The sequence below is a fragment of the Pocillopora damicornis genome, chromosome 3, assembly GCF_964200805.1.
Source record: "Pocillopora damicornis chromosome 3, jaPocDami1.2, whole genome shotgun sequence".
Taxonomy (NCBI): domain Eukaryota; kingdom Metazoa; phylum Cnidaria; class Anthozoa; order Scleractinia; family Pocilloporidae; genus Pocillopora; species Pocillopora damicornis.
Window position 1 is genome coordinate 23209638 of NC_142672.1, and position 19703 is coordinate 23229340.

Consider the following 19703-nt stretch of genomic DNA (forward strand, 5'->3'; position numbering starts at 1 on the left):
GGTACATCTTGTGAAATGAAAGCAATTATTTTACTAATAGATATACTTACAGGTATTCAAGGTTTGGCAAATTGAACCATTCATTGGGAATCCAGTCTATCTCATTGTCAATCATAATACTGAAAAGAAAAACAAAAGATAAACCAATGAAAGTGAACTTGATTATAACTCACAGTTTTATTCAAGAAAAATTGCAGCCGCATCTAAGATGAGTCCGAAACAAAGTTATCAAAAGAAAAGTGAGCAGGTAGCTTCTACCTTCAGGTTGCAACCTCTGTATGTCACATGTAACCATGACTATGCCTTATTTATCATCCTGGTATCTTTGTTCTTCCAACTTCTGTCACTAATCATGAATCCTTGTTAACCCTACCAGTACTTACATTCTTTTCAAGGCCTTTGGCAGACTGGTGAAGTTGTGGCTGAACAACTGAATTTTATTTGCATACAAATCACTATTAAAGGAGTAGAAACAAAAGGATAGTAAAAGAAACATTAAATTCTCTTGTTTTGGTTAAAGATAAGAAAATGTTCTGCTATACATACAAAAGAAAAAGAGAAGCACTTGAAAGGAATAGAACCACATAAAATGTCAAAAGTTCTCTAAGCCATTGATCTCCATAAATACTGGAAGAATACAACTTTCCACCTTACACTCTAAAAATTGTATGACGGTTTTAACCACAAGTATAGATCTATTCAAGAATGAAAACAAACATATCCACAAGTATTCTAAGCTATCATTGTTTACCATGAGAACAGAAACTGACAATCACGATTATAACAAAATTTGACTGGCACTTTTTTCAGTCATCAGAGGGAGGCTGTTGTCAAGTGCTTAATGCAGATGATGGCACTCTAAAAGTGACTTACAGATCTTCCAGGAGAGAATTCTTGGATATATCTGGAAAGTCAGTTAGTCCATTCTTTGCCAAATTCCTGAGGAGCAATTAAATAGTCATGTACATGTGCTGATGAGCGTCCTAGCTGAAAGAATTCTAAGTTGTTCTGGGGGTTTCTCACATTATTTTTTTTTCTACTTTTAAGGTCCAAGTCAGTCAGTGAGTAAATTTTTATGATTAGTTTGTTTTATTGTTAATATTAATCATTTTTTCTTTGGGGGAGGGGGTGGCGTGGGGAGGTGGGGTTGAGAAATAGGTGCATTTGTTTATTCCTGCTGTTGTCTATCTGGGATCAATATCAATATCTGGGCAACTGCCCACCTACCTCTCCCCTAACTCAACAACAGCCAATTGACAACAAGTTAAGGTTAATGTTGGGTTAGGGGAGGGGTAGGTGGGCAGTTGCCTAGATACTGATATTGATCCTCTATCTGATTATTTGTGTATTGAATAAATGAACAATGCTGTTAAGATTGCTCAAATTACCAAATGAAGATAACATACCACTCTCTTGTCACAGATTAGTCCTTGAACAATTCTTATGTTCAACTCTGCTAATACCAGTGATTCTGAGAAATGTGGTTTTAGTGCGTTTTATCAATAAAGTCAGTTTAATAACTACCTAATGATATGCTGATAAGATATCTTGCCCAGAAACTTAAAGCACCAACTTTTTTTTTTTAAATGGGTGCAACTAAATTGAAAAGAATCCATGAAAATTGTGGTATACTTACAGTTTTTTTAGGCCTGTCAGATTGTGGAAAGCTGTGGCATTTACATACTCTAAGCCAGAATTGAAAATTTTACTGCAAAGAGTAGAAACACACTTTTTAATGAAGACAGGTTAAATTTACCCTTCACAATGTCTACTTTATTTGACCATCACTCTGCATGTGGTGGATTCTTTCTCGATCTTCACATCGGCCACATCAATTTTTATGACTCAGTTATTTTAAGATATTGTCCCTTTAAAAATTGATGCCCATAATTCAATATACAAAGGAAACATAATATTTAAACATTTCTCTGCCCACAAAAATTTGAGTCAATTTACAATAATCAGAGTTCTCTCATATTTTGGCCACCTCTTACCATGTACAAAATTGTTCCTGACTAAAGAGTCTCATCTAACTCTATATAGTAGCACACTTACATTTCTGTAATTCCAACATTAAGATCCCCTGGATTTAACTTTTGTACTGGCCAATTCCTAATGTTCCTGATGACAAAAAGGTACAAAACATGATGTAATCACTTTAAAACAAAACTCAGAACCTATCAATCAACAGGTATTAGAACCTATCAATCATTTGGTGAATATTAATATATAGATATTACATGTACCTTGAGATAATTAATAAGCTTAGGATGATTAGAGTGATTGTGGTGTAATTTGCTCTGAAATCACGTATGTGATTTTAAAATCAAACATTTGTACAATCCACTATAATAATATTGTAAGTTGTTAACAACCAGTGGCTTACTACCAAAATAAGCACTCCATAACCTTTTCAAAAACCAGGGATATACATTTCTCAGATATAATTAATGCAAAACAGAAAATATATCACTGCAGAAAATATGCAGACAGAGAGCTCACTTAGGTGCTGGCCAATGGCTTCAAAGCTAAGAAATCAAGCCTTTGCTATGCTTAGTATGATATAAAATGTGACAGTTCAGTTTAAATAACAAAGTAACTGATGGATAAAACAGCATATTAAGAAGAAATGTTACTGATTCTCATGAAGGGCCAGATGTCACCACTAGAGAGGCTGATTACCAGATGCATCTAACTTAAAATTCTCAGTGAGAAACTTGATTGTATCACTTTTTTGTTATGAATTTTTCAAAGGTTTCTGGAGTTAGATACCCACTGATTTTTGAGAAAAGAGCCCTTCTAAGCTCTCACTCACATCAGAGGCATTAGTTTAATTTATGAAGGGGCTTAATATTATCAGATGAGCAAGCCCCACAGATCTCTGCTCCATCAAAAAAAGCAAATTGTATTCCTGGTTGTGAAAACAGAACCCAGTCCCGGACCCAGGTCAATGATGACACCAGTGTTTAACAAGGGCACAAACAGATAGACAGCCACAGTCAGGCAATTTATCAGTCAGTTGATATGTCCACTGATAAGTTTTCAATTTGGGGGCTAAAAGTAAATTGATAGTAGGTTGATCATTGTAGAAAATTGCCTCTTGTCAGATAGACATTAAGTATCTTAATGCCCTCATATCCTGACAGTTGATACCTAAAGTGATACAACTGTTATCAATCTGCTATTTGATAAATATCTAGTTGCCTGCTATAGATCGACCAAATACTTTTCAAACATTGGTCAAGTGTTAATCTCCTATGGACTACATGCAACTATCAGCTAAATACCAGTATCAGCTAGTGTAGCCCACATAAAATTCATTATCCAAAAAACTTCAGTCTTTCATTGATTTGTGGTCACCATGACCTGTCACCACAGACCAAATCATCATTATTATAAGAGTTAGAGCCACTCCAACAAGCTCTAGTAAAATTCAAGCATGAGCAGGAACACTTTCTACCCTTGAAGGACTGTGACAGCAATGCCCATGAACACTAAATTGTAGTTTCACTGGGAGCCTGTTACAACAAAATCTCAGGAACCCTGTGAACTCTGACTGGGAGGCAAGCCAAAGAACACTGTACTTCCTCACTCAGTAAGCTAGCAGTTTTTGGGGGGAATTGGTTAATATTTCTAAATGCTGGGTATGGCCATGTCTGAATGTCAGAAATATTTACCCCATTCCCCCCAAAACCTAATGAGAGACATTCAATGTTTGTCTAGAAATGCCAAGTGATCCAACAATTACAATCGTTTTTTATCCTCTGACCCCTAATAGGAAAGGCATGTAATTTATCTGCACAATTTCGCCCTTTATTACACCCATTTTGAAATCACTGGTGGTCCCTGTAATCTGATTGGCTCTAATTGGTGCAATTTATTCACAAATTGCACCATTTTTTTGCTTTATGAGGAGGCTACACTAAAAACAAAACAACTAATCAGACTTCAAGGCTTGTTTAAAGTAACTGATCAAATTGCAGGAAGATGAAAGATATGAAGTGTTATGTGGCAAATTTTACAACTTTTGTTTCCAAAACTCTTATTTTTTCCTCCCAAAAAATGGATGAATTTAATTTGAAACTGGCTCAGTATTGTAGTAACAAAATATTTGAAGTCCTGTATTTGGGCGATTTCAAAATGGATGTAATAAAGCGGTAATTGAACTTTATGTTGTGCAATTTTGGTCTGAAATTATACTTGTGATTTCAAATTGAACTCGCGCTGCGCGCTCGTTCAATTTTGAAATCACGCATATGATTTCAGCCCAAATTGCACTCCACTCATTTCAATTACCATTATAAATCCTCATTAAGGTCAAGGTAATAAAGGGAATGATCATCAACCAAAGTAAATTTTGATTATTAAACAAATTAACTTTTTCAGCACCTTAGGTAATATAAGTAGACAGTATAGAGAATATGTATACTAATGCTAGAGTATAGGTCAATGTTTAACAGGACGAATGTTCCCAGCTTGTGCATTACATAAACTTGATATGTTGGAAAAATTCTATAAGTGATACCTTGCGATCTAAAGATAATTACACAAGTACGGGAAATTCGTCCACTAAAAACCAAAACAGTTTTTGGAATTTTTTGACAATTCTTATTAGACATCAGATACTCTTAAGAACTTAAAAAAAAAACTCTCAGAACCGAACATTTAGTCACAGCGTTTCAAATCTTTACAGATTCAGATCAAGAGATCGTTTGGCATAAGTTGTAATATTTTTCTCGCCCCAGATATCAATTGAACACCACCCACCTCCTCTAATACCTAAAACTCAGATTACTCCTTCTCTTCAAAGACAAATGTAGTAATTCTGAAACATCTAAAAAGTGCATTTTGTCGAAATCGTGTTAATAAATAAAACATTTCCCCCTCTTGTTTGTGTTGCTCTTTTCAATCGGATCAAAGTTTTTTACATAGCGCTGATAAAAATCCGTCGAAGTGGCAATAAAACAACTTCAAACAAAACAATGTAGGTATTAAACTCAATAAAGATAAAAAACAAGAAAGAGTAATATCAAACTTGAAACAAGATACTTACACGCTCGGGCCAGTACAAGTGGTTGTACGTTCTTGGTTGTTGCAGGAACAACCTCCGCAAGATTGTCCGCTCGTCTCGGAGTTTTGACGATTATACATAGTTCTCCCGTTGTTGCCATTGTTCCAGAAACCATTCCAATCCGTATAGCCCATGGTATAGCGATTATTCCAGTATTCATAGCCAAGAAAGGTCTGAATGCCGTGGTTCGGTACGGTTCGAGCTTCTTTCGCGAGAAACAAAAGTAAACAGTAAACAAACTCAGCTCGCCAAATTTTTGCGCAGTGATAGCGAGCCATTTACAGACCATCCAAGAGATATCAGCTGTGATCTTAATGACTTGATGGATTGCAATGAGATTCAATTTAGAAATTTTTTAGTAGCAGGATTCTTTCGTTGCCAAAGTCAACCAGAATACGTCGTCACGTCAACGACATTTCAATCGACACGACTCTCGAACTTTTTTTTTTCTAATTTCCCGCCAATGACAGCAGACCGAAGGTCATTCAATGGTTTCAGATTGCAATATTCGTCGTTTCGCGTGTTCGAAAACAGAAATGGAACGTTTCTACAAGAACTGTGACACTCGAAGTTACAATTCTTGGATTATCCAGTTAACATTTATAAATATTCAACAAAAATATGCTAATTTCACGGAAACCTATTGTATTTTAGGTTCGACTCTTCGTTATATGAAGTAGTGATTACAATTCAGCGCAACGCACGATGGTATATATTGTAATGGCGGTGGGGTAATTTCGGAAGTGACCTCTGCAGAAAGTACATCGTAAATTATTCATTTTTCGTCCGTTTTCTCTAAATTTCGGATGCTTTCTTGCATAACCTGAACAGGATGTATTCACGTTGATGTTTAGTTGAATTTAACCTCCTGTGGTTAAGAGCCATGTAGCATCGGAGACAGGATCAATTCGTTAATCTGGTCTTTTCTCTGAGGAGACACAATCAACATTTTAGAAAGTGATCTTGAGGGACGTCTTTCGTAGGAGCCGTAAGATCTACAGTGGACTTCTGGTTCAAGTAACAGAGGTGTTGAATTAACTAGCAGGAGTTTCTGAAAGGAAGTCCGTGGACTGAGCGGAGTTTGAACAAGTGTACGCTGCTTTCGAAGAGGTGTGGAATTTTCATTCCTCTCCATTGTTTAGAGCTTTTATGCTCAAATCGAGTTACAAGACAAATATCAGGGTGGAAAATGGACGATGTAACAGAGCACACTGCATCTAATCCTGATGAATTTTTAAGCAGATCCCCTGACTTTACTCTTGGTGCGGAAAACTCAGATGATGATCAGACCGAAACGCAAAGTTCTGTCGGATTTGCCGAGAGCTCGGGAGAAACGCTCGACGATGGAGACGCTCCTCAAGTGAATAACGTAGCGACAAACGACGAAGATGCAAGGTTAGGTGAAAAAAATTCGTTGCCTCAAGATGAAGGAGGTGACCGTTTAGAATCAACCGAACAGGGCGAAACATCAACTGAAGATGGTGAAATGGGCAGTCAAGGCGAGGAAAAACACGTGAACATTACACTGCCAAGATCTGTTGGGGTGGAACACGACTCGGATACGGCACAGGAGAACTTTCAGGTATCAGGACACGAAAACAGCACTCCTGAGATTTCTGAAGACTCTAAGACCGAGGACTCTAAGAGCGCTGATTTGCCAACGGGAAACGATTTAAGTGCGGTTCATTCGAACATCAGTGAAACAACGAATGACTCAACTTCAGAACTCCATCCGAACGCATCCGAACACCAGAGTTCTGAGTTGACGGAGAGTTCCCAGAGTGAGGCTCAAACTGGAGATAAAATACAAACTCAAGAGGAACAGGCGTTGGAGTCGATATATCATATTAAGTGGATAAAATGGAAAGGTATTAACACGCCCATAATCACACAGAATGAAAATGGCCCCTGTCCTCTTCTAGCAATTGTTAATGTGCTTCTTCTGCAGAGAAGAATCACTCTTCCACCACAGCAAGAGTTTGTGACATCAGGGCAGCTCATGGAGTATATTGGAGACTGCATCTTAGAAGAAGCACCCAAGGTTTGAAGATGAATTTGCAATTATTATCAAAAATAAGTGTGGTTAATAGTATAAGGAAGTTGACAAGAAATTTCATGGTCATTCAGAGTTATACACAGCCACAAATTTGTAGATTTACAGTACTGACCTCAAATGGCAGGATATCAAGAGTAGTTGCAGTTGCTGTATTCTGAACACACAACTCAGAGTGATATAGGATTCTAAAGAGTGAACTAAGATTGTGATTTGTTAACCTAACCCTTTGAAAAGTGTCAACTAGGGACACTGCTGTTAAAATGCTAAAAACCTCTTTGAATAACTCTTTCTCTCCCAAGATCTCACTAGTTATTCTATTCATTGTGTGCCATACAATTATTACACTTTTTGTGTGGAGAATTTGGTATTGGATTAGCCAATAATTAAACCCCCTTTTCGACAGTTATCTGTATTCTCATTACTTGTCTGCTTGATATTGTATTTGTTGATATTGCTGGGAAAAATTCTGTCTTGCTCACTCGTAGGAGTTACAGGGTTAGGAAAACAACTTTTTGAGATAATGTTCAAGCTATACATTGTCTCCTAAAATCCTAATGTGCCTTTGAATCCTCAACAGCGCTTACCTGAAGGAGCCCAGCTAAACTATGAACAAAACATGCATGATGCCATTGCAATCATGAACAAATTACAGACAGGACTAGATGTAAATGTAAAGTTCACTGGGTAAGTGTAGCAGATCAGGAATATTTTGAGACTGTCACTCTCAAGATATGAGATAAATAAGGAGAGGGTCAACTGTATTTGATCTTCAAAACATTGATAAAAAAAATTTGTCAAGGTCAGACTTTGCTCTGTGTGTAACTTTAATTGCAAAATTATCATCCAGTTGTGCTTGCTTATCTCTAGCTGTAAGTTTGAATATTTTTTCTTTCCTCATTTTTTTCCATTTCTTTATTTTTGGCTGTGATGACTGCCTGTAAATGTTAGTGATTCTTGCAATGAAGACAAATTTATGTTTAAGTCTAAAAAATATGAATATTACTTTAAATTTTAGGGTTAAAGACTTTGAGTTCACTCCAGAATGTATTGTATTTGATCTTCTATCAATTGGACTGTACCATGGATGGCTTATTGATCCACAGAATACTGAGATTGCCTCTGCAGTCAGTGGACTCAGTTACAATCAGCTGGTGGAGAAAATCATTGCCAGTAAACAGGATGGTGCAGAAAGTCAGCTGGTCTCTGAAGGTATGTAAGTCAAATTTTGACTTGAGCAGATCAAGGGGAACCTATGAAGAATAACTGGTGCTATATTCACCCGGTATCTCCCTAGAATTCACTATGAGACTACTGTTATTGTAGTCACTACTCACCTATCCTGTTTACCCTTTCAGTCCCTAGATCTCATTAGTAATTCTCCTTAGTCTTTACGATACAATTCTCATGTGGTGACTACAGAGAATTTGGTATTGGATCAACTACATGTAACAATTGCCTATAATTTATATTTTTCTTAGTTTATTCTCATTTCTCATCTGGTGATATTGTATTGATTTTGTAAGGAGAAATTCTGTCCTGGTCACTCATGGGAGGTTAAACATTCCAAGATGTATTACTTGTTTCATTGCTTTCCTTTATACCCTTGAGGGGTGGGAAGGGGGGGGGGGCAGCTTACAAACCTCTCAGTACTCCCAGTCAAGCTATATGTTTGTCCTTGACATAGCAGTGTACCATGAGATATCATAATCCACTTAGTGAGTGACTAATTATTGAGTCTCTTCATATACTTTAATTTGTGTTTCCTCAATTTCTTTGTTTAGGTTTGATAAGTGAATCCTTCCTTGAGCATACAGCCAGCCAGTTGACTTACCATGGTTTGTGTGAACTGAATGGTACACTGCAGGATGATCAACTCTGTGTGTTCTTCAGAAATAATCACTTTAGTACCTTTCACAAGCACAAGGTAAGAGATTCTTACAGCAATTCTGGTTGTTGGGTCACCAGGTAAAACTAGATAGCAATCATTGTGACATTGATGGCAGATTATTGAGGTAAACAGGTTCACAGCAGGCAGGTTTACAAATTAAAGGAGTATACATGTCAACCCTTGAAATCCTAGGAGTGACTAGAATCAAATTTCTCCTCACATAATCACCCTGGAATCATACATAAGGGTCGTGAGAATAAGGGAAATGATCACCAACTAAAGAAGCTCTTGATTGTCAAACAAATTCTCCTTGTCAACACCTCAATAAATGTATAGAGAACAGTATGGAGAATATGCATACTGCTATTAGGGTGTAAAGGGATAAGTACATTCACAAAGAGAAACAGAGGCTAGCTTAGAGGTATTTGAAGTGAAAACTACAATGCTTTGAAGCATGACCAGAAGATGAAAATGATGTATCAACGTAACGGACATCTGACAGGCAGTGGAGCAAATGCTGGGCTGTTGGAAAGGTTAATTCTGAAACGCACCTGAAATTATTATTCTGGAAATGATGTGACAAGATACAATGTGATATGATTCAATATATATTTAACATAGAGTTTATGCTCAGCTTAATCAGTTAGTTTACAGGTAATCTGTGGTCTAAGTATGTACTGAAATTTGTAAACTAAGGAAATGTACAATAACTCAATACCATTTCCTTTCAAAATAGCTTCTTGTTGCTAACTATGTTGTTATTATTATCTCCAGGATGAACTCTTCTTACTTGTGACAGATCAAGGTTTTCTAACTGAAGATCGTGTTATCTGGGAATCACTGAGAAATGTTGAAGGTGATGGTTTCTTTGTGGATGCTGAATTTAAATCTTTTCCAATGGAACACAGGAGTGTAGCACAACCAGCAGCTTCGCCTCCCACTCAGCAGCTTACACAGGAAGACCAAGAGTAAGGACATAAGCAATTTAAGCTCAATACTTATTTAAAAATAACCTTCTGACACCTAAGAGTGACAAGCATCTATTTTCTCCTTAAAATTTGACCACCAACTAAAGAAGCCCTGATTATTGAACAAATTCTCTTTGTCAGCACATTGGGAAGGAAATGTAAAGAGAACAGTATGGGGAATATGCTTACTGAAGAAGCTCTTCCATTTTTAAACAAGTTCTCCTTGTCGGCACATTAGGAAAAATATAGAGAACAGTATGGAGAATATGCATTATGATGTTATGCTTTAAAGGGTTAATCTAACATCAGTAGGAATGAGTGGAATCCAAAGTAGGGACACCTTACAACCAAACATCAATATAAATATTCTCCTTACTTTTTCTGCATACCTTTCTTAAGGTGCTACCCATGAACAACACTGGTTTACAGTTGTTTACATTTGACAATGTACAGTTTACTAGTAGGCTGGTAAACTGTACATTTATGCTTTCTTGGACCACACTCTAGACCAAAGCCACTGTTTTTTACAAGACAAACCTTACACAGGCAAAATCACAGTATTTCACAGTACCTCTTTCTACCAGTGATTATGAATGGGTCCTAAGAACCATGAGAGGTTACCTGTAATGGAGCAAAATTCACTCCAGGAGGACTCCCAATACACTTCATGTAGAGGAATTAAATATTCAACCTTTGGCAGTTAGAAGCACTTGATTTGTAAAACTCTAACCTTAAACCCTTCAGCTTCCAAGATCTGATTCTTAATTCTCTTTCTAGCTTCAACCCATTCCCTTGTACATTAGTGAAAAGAATTTGGTGTTGGATCAAGATAACAACTTCAACCTGAAAAGTTTTGAGATTCTCATTACCTTCTTGCTGGATATTGTATGGAAATTGTAGTTAGAAGTTACTTGTTAATCATATCTGTTAGTTGAAGGATTAAACTTGTCTTTAATTCTTTAATTCCATGTGTTATTGTGCCTTGCAGTTATTTAGTAGCATTAAGTCTTCAGGAGGAACAAGAAAATGCTGCACCAAGGCCTCAGACACATCCTGAAGGGGTGTCTCCAACCCAAGTGGATGCCAGGGATGGGCCTGCTCATCAAACTACTCAGTCCAATCAAGAGTGGTCCGAGTAAGTCCTTGAAATTTTTAATTTCTTGGATACTGTATATGGTGGTTTTAATTTTCCCTTGATCAAAGTAATTCAAACTAGTTTGATTTTTCTCTTCCTTTTCTTAGATTATGAATTTCTAGTGAAAACTAGAAAAAGGAAAACAAAGTTCAAACTGGTTTGGAAATTTATGACCTGAAAAAAAAAAAACCTGAACCACAACATATTCACTTACCATCAAGTCAAAAGTCAACATAAGATCTTTGCATTGTGGTTTTCAGTTAAGAGTTGATTATAAGTAACATACAACAAGTATATTTGATGCAAAGTGAAATAGCAATCAAAAATAAAGAGAAGAATAAATGTGAGGTTTTCTCTATTGAAGTTAATTTTGGTTGTTTTTATTCTTCACAAGGGTTGATCCCTATTATCAGTATATGCTTATTTCCATCTCTTCCCTTTACATTCCCAAAGTACTGACAAGGACTCTAGTCAGCCCTTTTAATAAATTACCACATGAATGTTTTTAAACTAGCAAAAAGCAACTCAACAAAGTTATCAATTTCTTAGTCTTCAGCTAGCGATACAGCTGCAACAAGAAGAGGAACGAAGGCAGCAACAGCAGCAGCCGCAAAGAACTCAAACCAGACCACAACCATCAGGGACATCTCCTGCAAGATTGGCTCTTCTTCCACAGCCCCAGCAAAGAAGCAGTAATGCCACTCAACAGAGGCAGGAGTGGAGTGTAAGGACATAACAACATTTTTTAGAGTTTATCATCATTATTAGATCATTATTATTATCATTACCATCATCATCATCATTATTGTTATTAATATTATTATTATTATCATTATCATTATCATTATCATTATCATTATCATTATCATTATTATTATCATTATTATTATTATTATTATTATTATTATTATTATTATTATTATTATTCAGTGTGCTCCTAACTTGCAACCGTTTAATTGCTGCCCTTCTTGCAGACGACGTAAGCCTGAGCTATGAAAGGCTTAGGGTAGCTAGCAAGTCCTTGGGGGGAAGTTCCAAAGTTCCACTCCTGTCAAGGATCGTGGAGAATTTTTCTCTGAATTTTCGTTTCCCTCATACTTACCGAGAGGAATATTCCACTCGAATCAGTTGACGTAAACATCGTCATTTCATTTAGTCGTGTTCCCTAAGTCACAGTGTCCAACTGTTTATGTTTCCATTTTTCTTTTGCAGGACAGATGTGTCATCTTATAGATTAGTATTCAAAGAAACTCATAAGACTATCTCAAGGCTCAAGCCTTATCCCCTCGCTATAAATTCTAGACATGTTCGAGTTGTGTCATTGTCAATTTGTGAATTAAGTGACTCATCAGAGATTTTAATGTAAGCTGTAAGACATTTAGGGACATGATTGTAATGGATGTCAAGTTTACACCTAGATGTGCCTTCACCATCGAAGCAAACAGGAGAGCATATAATTTTCATAATTTATCAATTAGGAGGCCAAAAACTTACGCAAACTAGCTATTTAATGGCAGGCCCTTTTTTTTTCCTCTCTTTTTGTCAGAAAAATGTTAACATGTAATTTTTGTGTGCCAATACCCTAGGAAAACGTCCCAGAATAATAGATGAGGTAAAGCGAATCAAAATAGTTTATTTTGTGTCTTCAAGGACTACACTTCACATCTCATGAAAATTCTGTTTTGATCCCTTGGAAACAATTTATATGTTTCGCGAGAGATCTCCTCTACGACTTACGATAACATACAGCGCATTTTCAACGGTTTATCCCTAACTGTATCGTTTGCATGCTACTGAAAAGTGCATTCGCCGTCATAATTGAGTGGGTTAGTAAGTCGAGGTTTTTCTTTGTGCTCGTCTCCGGTACTTTTATGTTTTGATTGACCTGAGTAGTTGCTTTGATTCTGATTTGTTCAATATCGCAATAAATGAAAAAGACTCGCAAGAAATTAAGTTAACAAGGGTAAAGATGTTGGGGTGCAACTGTGGAGGTAGAAGAGCTTTCCCTGGACAAAACCATTGAACAAATCCACTGGCAATTATGAAATACTAGAGCCTTGAAATATTGATGTTTCTCTGTTCGGGTGCAACTGTGGAAGAAGAAGAGCTTTCCCTGGACGAAACCATTGAACAAATCCACTGGCAATTATTAAATACTAGAGCCTTGAAATATTGATGTTTCTCTCAAACAAACCTAAACATAATACCCACCCTCGCTCTTAGCCCCTTGGAAGTTAATCTGGTGAAGACGGGGAACAAAAGTATGTCATGTCTGTTCTAAACAATCCATTCAATAAAACAGAGGTAGTATCCTTGGAGACCCAAGAGCAAGTAAGGTCAAGTAAGCGAGTGAGAAGAAAATAAAACGGCAATTTCAGTTTCTCCTTTTGCTAAATAGGTGAGTAATAACTCTCTCGCCCGCCTGATAAAGTTGCGCATCCACCGGTGCACCAATTGTTCACATTTCATTCCCCTCTCTCCCGGTTATTTGCCCCTGAGTCTCCAAGGAAGGGGAAAAAAAAGTGGGCTAAGGGCCTATTTACACGGTACGACTTTGTCGCATGCGACAAGCTTACCACAGGCTTACGACACGAATTGTTTCGTGTAAATCAAACCTACAACTCGCTTACGACTCTTAAGTCATGTCGTAGGCCTGTCGTAAGCTTGTCGCATGCGACAAAGTCGTGCCGTGTAAATAGGCCTTAAGAGAGATATCAAGGAAGGTCTTCTCAGTTCGTTTGGGTTTCTCAATAGATTTTCCCAGCAGTTATAAGACTATCAGGATAACCAATACTATAGTAATCTAAACAACATGAAGAATTTAGGGATCAGTCAGTTTTTATCGCCTGGAAGGGATGGAGGAATTTTTTTTTTTTTTTTTTTTTTTTTTTGTGGAGGGGAGAAAGGAAGAGGAAATCACATTCTTTCCAGGAAAAGTGAGAAAAAATCCGTTGCTAACAGAGTTTAAAAGGAGAGACTATAGAAATTGACAGCCATTTAACTGCCAATGTAAGAGTGTCGTAAGAATATTACAGAGCCTTACAAGTGGATCAGGTGAATTTTATTGTCACAGAACCAAAATCTTCCGACTCTTCTCCCCCTCCAGGCAAAAAATAATAACAGGTCCCTGAGTATTACAAATCTAGATGGAACTCAAATTCAATACTTCCACGTAGGATTTTCCGGGTGTTTCATCTTACTTAAGCTGTATTCGATCTATGTTTTGTTTTTTTCACTGTGTCTGGCAGATATCTACTCAAAACATTGATAAATTCATCAAACTATTCGAAGGTTGGAAGATCTCCAACACTCTTCAATTTTGTTCAGTTACAAATTATCTGTAGGGTAGTCTATCTTATTCTTCTGGCTTCCCTTCGTCGCACTTCAAGTCTTCTTCACGGTAAATACAGTCTTCATGGCTGGGCGAACTTCCCTCGACCAGTTCGCGCACAACTTCGTTATCTTTAGCCATTTCGGCATTACCAAAAAGCGACTCTTCACGGGAGAGTCGAGAGGATTTTCGTTTCGAGATCGCTGAGGTGTTCTTTCGTAGCCTACCTCGGAGAAAATATGGTTTTGAAACCCTTCCCGCCGCGAAACCAGCACGAACAATTTGAGAAAGCACCGCAAAAATGACAGCGATGATTAATGCCAGCGGCAGCAGCAGTACGATAATCGACTGGATCCAGTTAAGGATATTGACATATGTTTTGATTGGGCCCCTGAGGTGCACCCCTGCTGAGATGAAGGTGGCGTACACAGTGTTAAACAGACCAAAAACGATTATTACCACTAATGACACGGTTTCTAACATGTTCACGTTGTTGTCCTTGTAGGGATGGTACAGAACGTGGTGAATTGCAATGACAACGCAAACAATTGTGGACAAAAGAAGCCGAAGGCTTGCCATGTTGATAAACGCGACTATAATGATAAGGATCAGTCTTCGTGCGATCAAGACGCTCTCCCAGTAAAGCGTACCTTTTTGGTTAGCGTCTGGCGGTCGGAAAGGCCCGTAAAGAACATTCATCACAGCCAAACGCTCCTCAGTCTGTTGAGATCTTTCACGGTAAAGACAAGCGCGCTTGTTCTTCCATATTGCCCAGTATAACAAGAACGGCAGTGGAAGGACGCATGCCATAAAAAACTCACGCGCTGTAATTCGTTTCTCGCTTAGCCAGCTGGCACCCCAATAGAGGAGGCCAACAAATGGTATGACGTAAATGATGACGTAAACAAGTAAAACGCATTGCCACCACGTGAAAAATATGATGTTGCCATCAAAGAACGAGCGAATTTCAATATCGTTTCCAGACCTCATCATCACGATTGTCAGAAGCTTAAACGCACTGGTTGCTAGGGACGTGTATCCGAGTAGTGCGATGTGGGTCGCCGCGGAGAGATGCGGAGCGAACGAGGGTTGACGGGAACTACGCGCTTTCGCCCAGATTTGTCGAGCACCATAAATTATAAAAACGCAAAACAGGAAAGTAAATACCACAAATGTGTAAAAGAGCTCCTTAGTGATGACGCTAAGTCCTGCGAACGGACAACCAAGGCCGATCGAGGAAGAATGGGTTCGAAAGTTGAAAATTCCCTTGACTAATGGAGTTAAAGAAGCCGATTTTACTGTTTGCCCAGTTGTGCCAAAGATAAGAAGACCTACAGCCTGGTAAAAGTAAAACACGACATCTAGAAGCCCAGACCTAGAATTCCCCGCACCTTTTCTACTGTTCTGCCGTTCATTGGAATTTTCGTTGGTCGCGGACTTTCCTTCTTCGCTTGTCGCCCGTCTAAACCAAAATATGTGCTTTACCAGGAAGGGTACGATTGGAGGATCCGTTATGAAAAAAATAGCAACAGCAACACAGTAGATTAAAATCACTGGCCAAAGCCAGTAATCGTTACAATCTTCGTCGCGCCTGCATGTAGTAGAGAACAAATCCTCGCTATATCCCTCTGCGCATGCTCCACACAATACACCTGAGCGGTTTCCATGACAACCATCGTAGATCGATGACTTGGTATCCTTTGGTGCCTCGCAATAATCTAGAGGGCACATGTAGAACTGTAGAGTCGGAGGGTTTTCTTTTACCACGGAGCCCCAAAAATGATCATGATTCACAATGTTATCAGTGCAGTTTCCTCCAAAGGGACAGAGAAGACATTGGAAACCTTCGAGGACTCGGGTACCATATGCTTTCCCCCTCTGTAGACTGTAGAACCCTACAGGGCAACGTTCACAGTAAACGCTGTAGATCTTTACATTAAGAGGGCATCTTCTGTCCAAACCATTTTCTGGAAAAGTTGCAACAATGCCATGGGTGTAGTTATCAAACCATAGCTTACTTCCTACGGGGCACAGCATGGAAGAATTGTAGTCAATGGTCACATTTCCTCCATCTACGATCTCTAGAAGCGTCCCTTCACTTACATGGGTGAAATCCAAAATCGTATCTTCGATCATCAACATTCCAAAACTGCTGCTGTAAATAAAAGAGTTATTAGACTTTAGCAGCGAGGGTACGTCACGCGGAGCTCCCCTTGTTTGTTGGAACGTGCTGTTGTAAATTTCCACAGTTCCCGATCCGGCAGCAATAGTTAGGTGACCCGCTCGAATGAACGCAAAATTATTTACAAAAGTACAGTTCCGAAAAATCGTCAGGCCGTTAGATAGCATCACCGCTCCTGTGTACTGTCCACTATTTTCTTGAAAAACACAGTTCCTAAATTCGATTATATTAGTGTAGAGGTATGTAGGAAATCCTTTAGCGCCTGTGTCGTACTTGTTATGCTTACAGCCTCTGGATGTCATTAAGTCGCCCTCATTCTCTATGATTATCGCGCCAACTCCACTCTCGATGTTGCTGTTGTGTTTAAAAGCTGAGTCGAGAATCTGGAGGTTGTTATGTCCTTTGTACAGTGAGATATAAACCGCAGAGGCCCTAAAACTATCATCACTTAATATTGCACTTTTTTCAACGGTTATGTTCTCTATCGTAGCTACAGAGGACGAAGAAAGTTCTAGAATTAGAGCTATTTCTCTAGAGTATCTGTAAATTATGGTATTTTTCACGTAAAGCGAAGTAATTAAACTTCCGATGACTTTAAGACTGCCCCAGTTGTCCATAAAGACACAGCTGTCTACAATGACTCGAGCGTACCGGGAAGGGAAAAGTGTTGCCGCCCCTGCTTTATTGTCATAGAACTTACAGTTCGTTAAGTTAATGACGGCTGATCCATTCACTCTGATTGTGGCGTTCTTTCCAAAATCGCTATCTGAGATCGTCAAATTTACCGTCGAATGGAAGTTCAAAACTCCATCGCTCGCGTTACTCGTTTGGTTTTCCGCCATACCTGCCACGGAGACGCTGGTGAAAACGCTTCTCTTGATGACAACAGAACCTTGATAGAACGAGATCGGCGTCGAGTAAAATTTCACATCGTAAAAACTCACCTCCTTGTATCTTCCAATGAAAAAGATACCGTCTGGACAGAATATGTGCGCCGGAGAATTTTGTCCAACAACAGACAGGCTCATATTAAAATAAACAGGAAAACCACGATATTGTGACGTCATGTGCACGCATGTGTACGGATTATGTTCGGTTTTTGTACCATCGAGGTAAAACCTGTCGTCCCAGGCTACCAAAGGTATCACATCAGCCAGCGACTGGCAAGGGGACTGAGGAGAATTGCAGTCAGTAGTTTGAGTGCCAGAGGCTTTGGAAATGTACCAGTTGTTTGATGCATTACTGAAAGCTAGGAAATAATGAACACGGAGAAAAAAAAAAGTTAGCCTCTTTTTCAGAAACGTTGGGCACCGAAGAAAACCTTCCTTAATCCCGGGACTATTTCAGAAAAAAAAGGTCACTCCCTGACCCTGCGAGATCTCTCTCTTTCACCCTCAACTCTCTTTAATTCTTCACTGGCTAACAACTCGATCTCTTTTGGTTCTTTAAGTCATTTGAGCACTAAAGACGGTGCTGATTTCAATTCTATTTATTGAAAGTCGATTTTAACCCAAGAATGACCATTACAGGAATGAGGGCAATCTGCGAGGACTGTGATTTATCTAAATTAGGCGTGCAAAGGTGCGTAAAAATAATAAAACATTGCACCCCCTACGGAGAAAAACAAAATCCTCTTCCTAACCACACCCTCATCACCATGTTGCCGAAGGTGAGTGCACACGTCGTTGTTTCAGTTTAACCCTTTTCACCCTAACATAAGTATGTTCATATTCTCCACACTGTTCTCTTTACATTTCGTAAGATACTGTCAAGGAGAATTTGACTGACAATCAGGATCTTCTAAAATTGGTGATATTTTCTTTAGTCTCATACCCTTTGTAGGTGACTCAAGGGTGACATTGTGAGGAGAAATTAGAAGCCAGTCATCCCTAGGGGTTAAAAAAGGAATTAGAAACCATTTGATTTTCTTTATATTACGTTGTGTTGAGGAGACGAGGAGTTCTTGCGAAATGAGGAAAATGAACGATACGACTCGGATAATAGATTAGTTAATCAAAAAACTGGATTGAGTGTGCATTACACTTTCGTGAGGTGAAGTGGAAGGTGGAACGTTATAAGCCTGGCGCAGGTCAGTGAAATCCAAAGTAGGACATTGACGTTAAATTTTATGCTAATAAATAGTTTCAAATAACTTAGACTGGAAATATCACTACTAACGAGGCGATTCTGACCACTTTCCGACCAGTTCGTGTATAACTTTGCTGGAATAATTTCCGCTCGCCAGCCGTAAACGAAATCAATCTACATTTCTTCAGGAGACGATTACATGAATTCCAACTCTTTCAGGATACGTCTCAACGTGCTTTTCCTTAAGCATACAATGAATGTAAAAAAAAAATAGATCAATACAACTGAACAAACCTGCTCGGAACCTTTTTAATCAAGATTCAGTTTTTCGAACAGAGTTCTATTAGTCGGCAAAAGGGCTGTGTTATATTTAGCCGCAGGTTACTTTCTCAATTATCGCGAGTGTAGTCTGTCCGGCCAATTCATTGTGTCTTAATTTCTCTTCTTTACCTGATCTTCTCGGGTAAATTTGACATTGCAACACCAACAGCGGAATCCATTCTGACATTTAGTTCAGATAACATAAACATAACGTGAAGTTCATCTCCTATTTAAACTTTACAAACTTACCATTTGCAGTCGTAAGGATAAGGAAAAGAGAGCGTAAAGCATGTGCTAAAGTCATCATTGACCTCCCACTTCTTCTTTCGAATTCACGCGACTGAAAAGGTCAAGCCATCTTATTAGGCGAGTAACGCAATTTAAACGCTTAACGTACAGAAGCAACCCTTTAGCCCCCAGATGTGATTTACATGGAACTTCTTCCTATAAAATCCATAAATTATCCAGTAAACAGGTAATAATCAAATTAGTAATTAGGTAGAAGTTGCTGTTTTGAACTAATTCTGGTAACTGATTTACAGCTAGAATTTTAGCAGCTAGAGGGGAGACAGCATTCAAACTAACAACTAAATTCGAGTACATGGGAGTTAATAACTGAGAAAGTCAATGCGCTCAAGGTTACCAAAAGAAGTATCATGGAGG

The 19703-nt window shown here is 38.4% G+C and overlaps 3 protein-coding genes across 3 annotated transcripts in view; 1 reads left to right on the forward strand and 2 right to left on the reverse strand.

The window, feature by feature from the left end:
- The window catches only part of LOC113675423 (uncharacterized), a 61175-nt gene extending 55495 nt beyond the window's left edge, over positions 1–5680 (reverse strand). The window contains exons 1-6 of the mRNA XM_089200599.1: positions 5054–5680; positions 2056–2121; positions 1637–1708; positions 874–939; positions 384–455; positions 51–119 (exon numbers count right to left, since the gene is read on the reverse strand). Of these exons, the coding sequence (XP_089056725.1) occupies positions 51–119; positions 384–455; positions 874–939; positions 1637–1708; positions 2056–2121; positions 5054–5349 (641 nt within the window). The 5' untranslated portion in view covers positions 5350–5680. The remainder of the gene's footprint in view (positions 1–50; positions 120–383; positions 456–873; positions 940–1636; positions 1709–2055; positions 2122–5053) is intronic.
- A 255-nt stretch (positions 5681–5935) lies between these two features.
- Positions 5936–13067, forward strand: LOC113675189 (uncharacterized). The gene is made up of 8 exons (XM_089200597.1): positions 5936–7112; positions 7705–7811; positions 8143–8336; positions 8909–9051; positions 9790–9983; positions 10972–11118; positions 11668–11842; positions 12331–13067. The coding sequence occupies exons 1-8, from the start codon at positions 6261–6263 to the stop codon at positions 12349–12351; spliced, it is 1833 nt and encodes a 610-aa protein (XP_089056723.1). The 5' UTR covers positions 5936–6260; the 3' UTR covers positions 12352–13067.
- Positions 12735–17872, reverse strand: LOC113675181 (uncharacterized). Its single transcript, XM_027191722.2, has one exon. The coding sequence runs from the start codon at positions 17696–17698 to the stop codon at positions 14474–14476; it is 3225 nt and encodes a 1074-aa protein (XP_027047523.2). The 5' UTR covers positions 17699–17872; the 3' UTR covers positions 12735–14473.
- Positions 17873–19703: the final 1831 nt, after the last annotated feature.

Bases quoted from the DNA above. Each gene is read 5' to 3' on its own strand.
- LOC113675181 (XM_027191722.2), bottom strand. From the start codon at position 17,698: ATGACGTCACAATATCGTGGTTTTCCTGTTTATTTTAATATGAGCCTG.
- LOC113675189 (XM_089200597.1), top strand. From the start codon at position 6,261: ATGGACGATGTAACAGAGCACACTGCATCTAATCCTGATGAATTTTTA. The intron at 9,052-9,789 runs GTAAGAGATTCT...TATTATCTCCAG, and splicing joins GTACCTTTCACAAGCACAAG to GATGAACTCTTCTTACTTGT. The intron at 9,984-10,971 runs GTAAGGACATAA...TGTGCCTTGCAG, and splicing joins CTTACACAGGAAGACCAAGA to TTATTTAGTAGCATTAAGTC.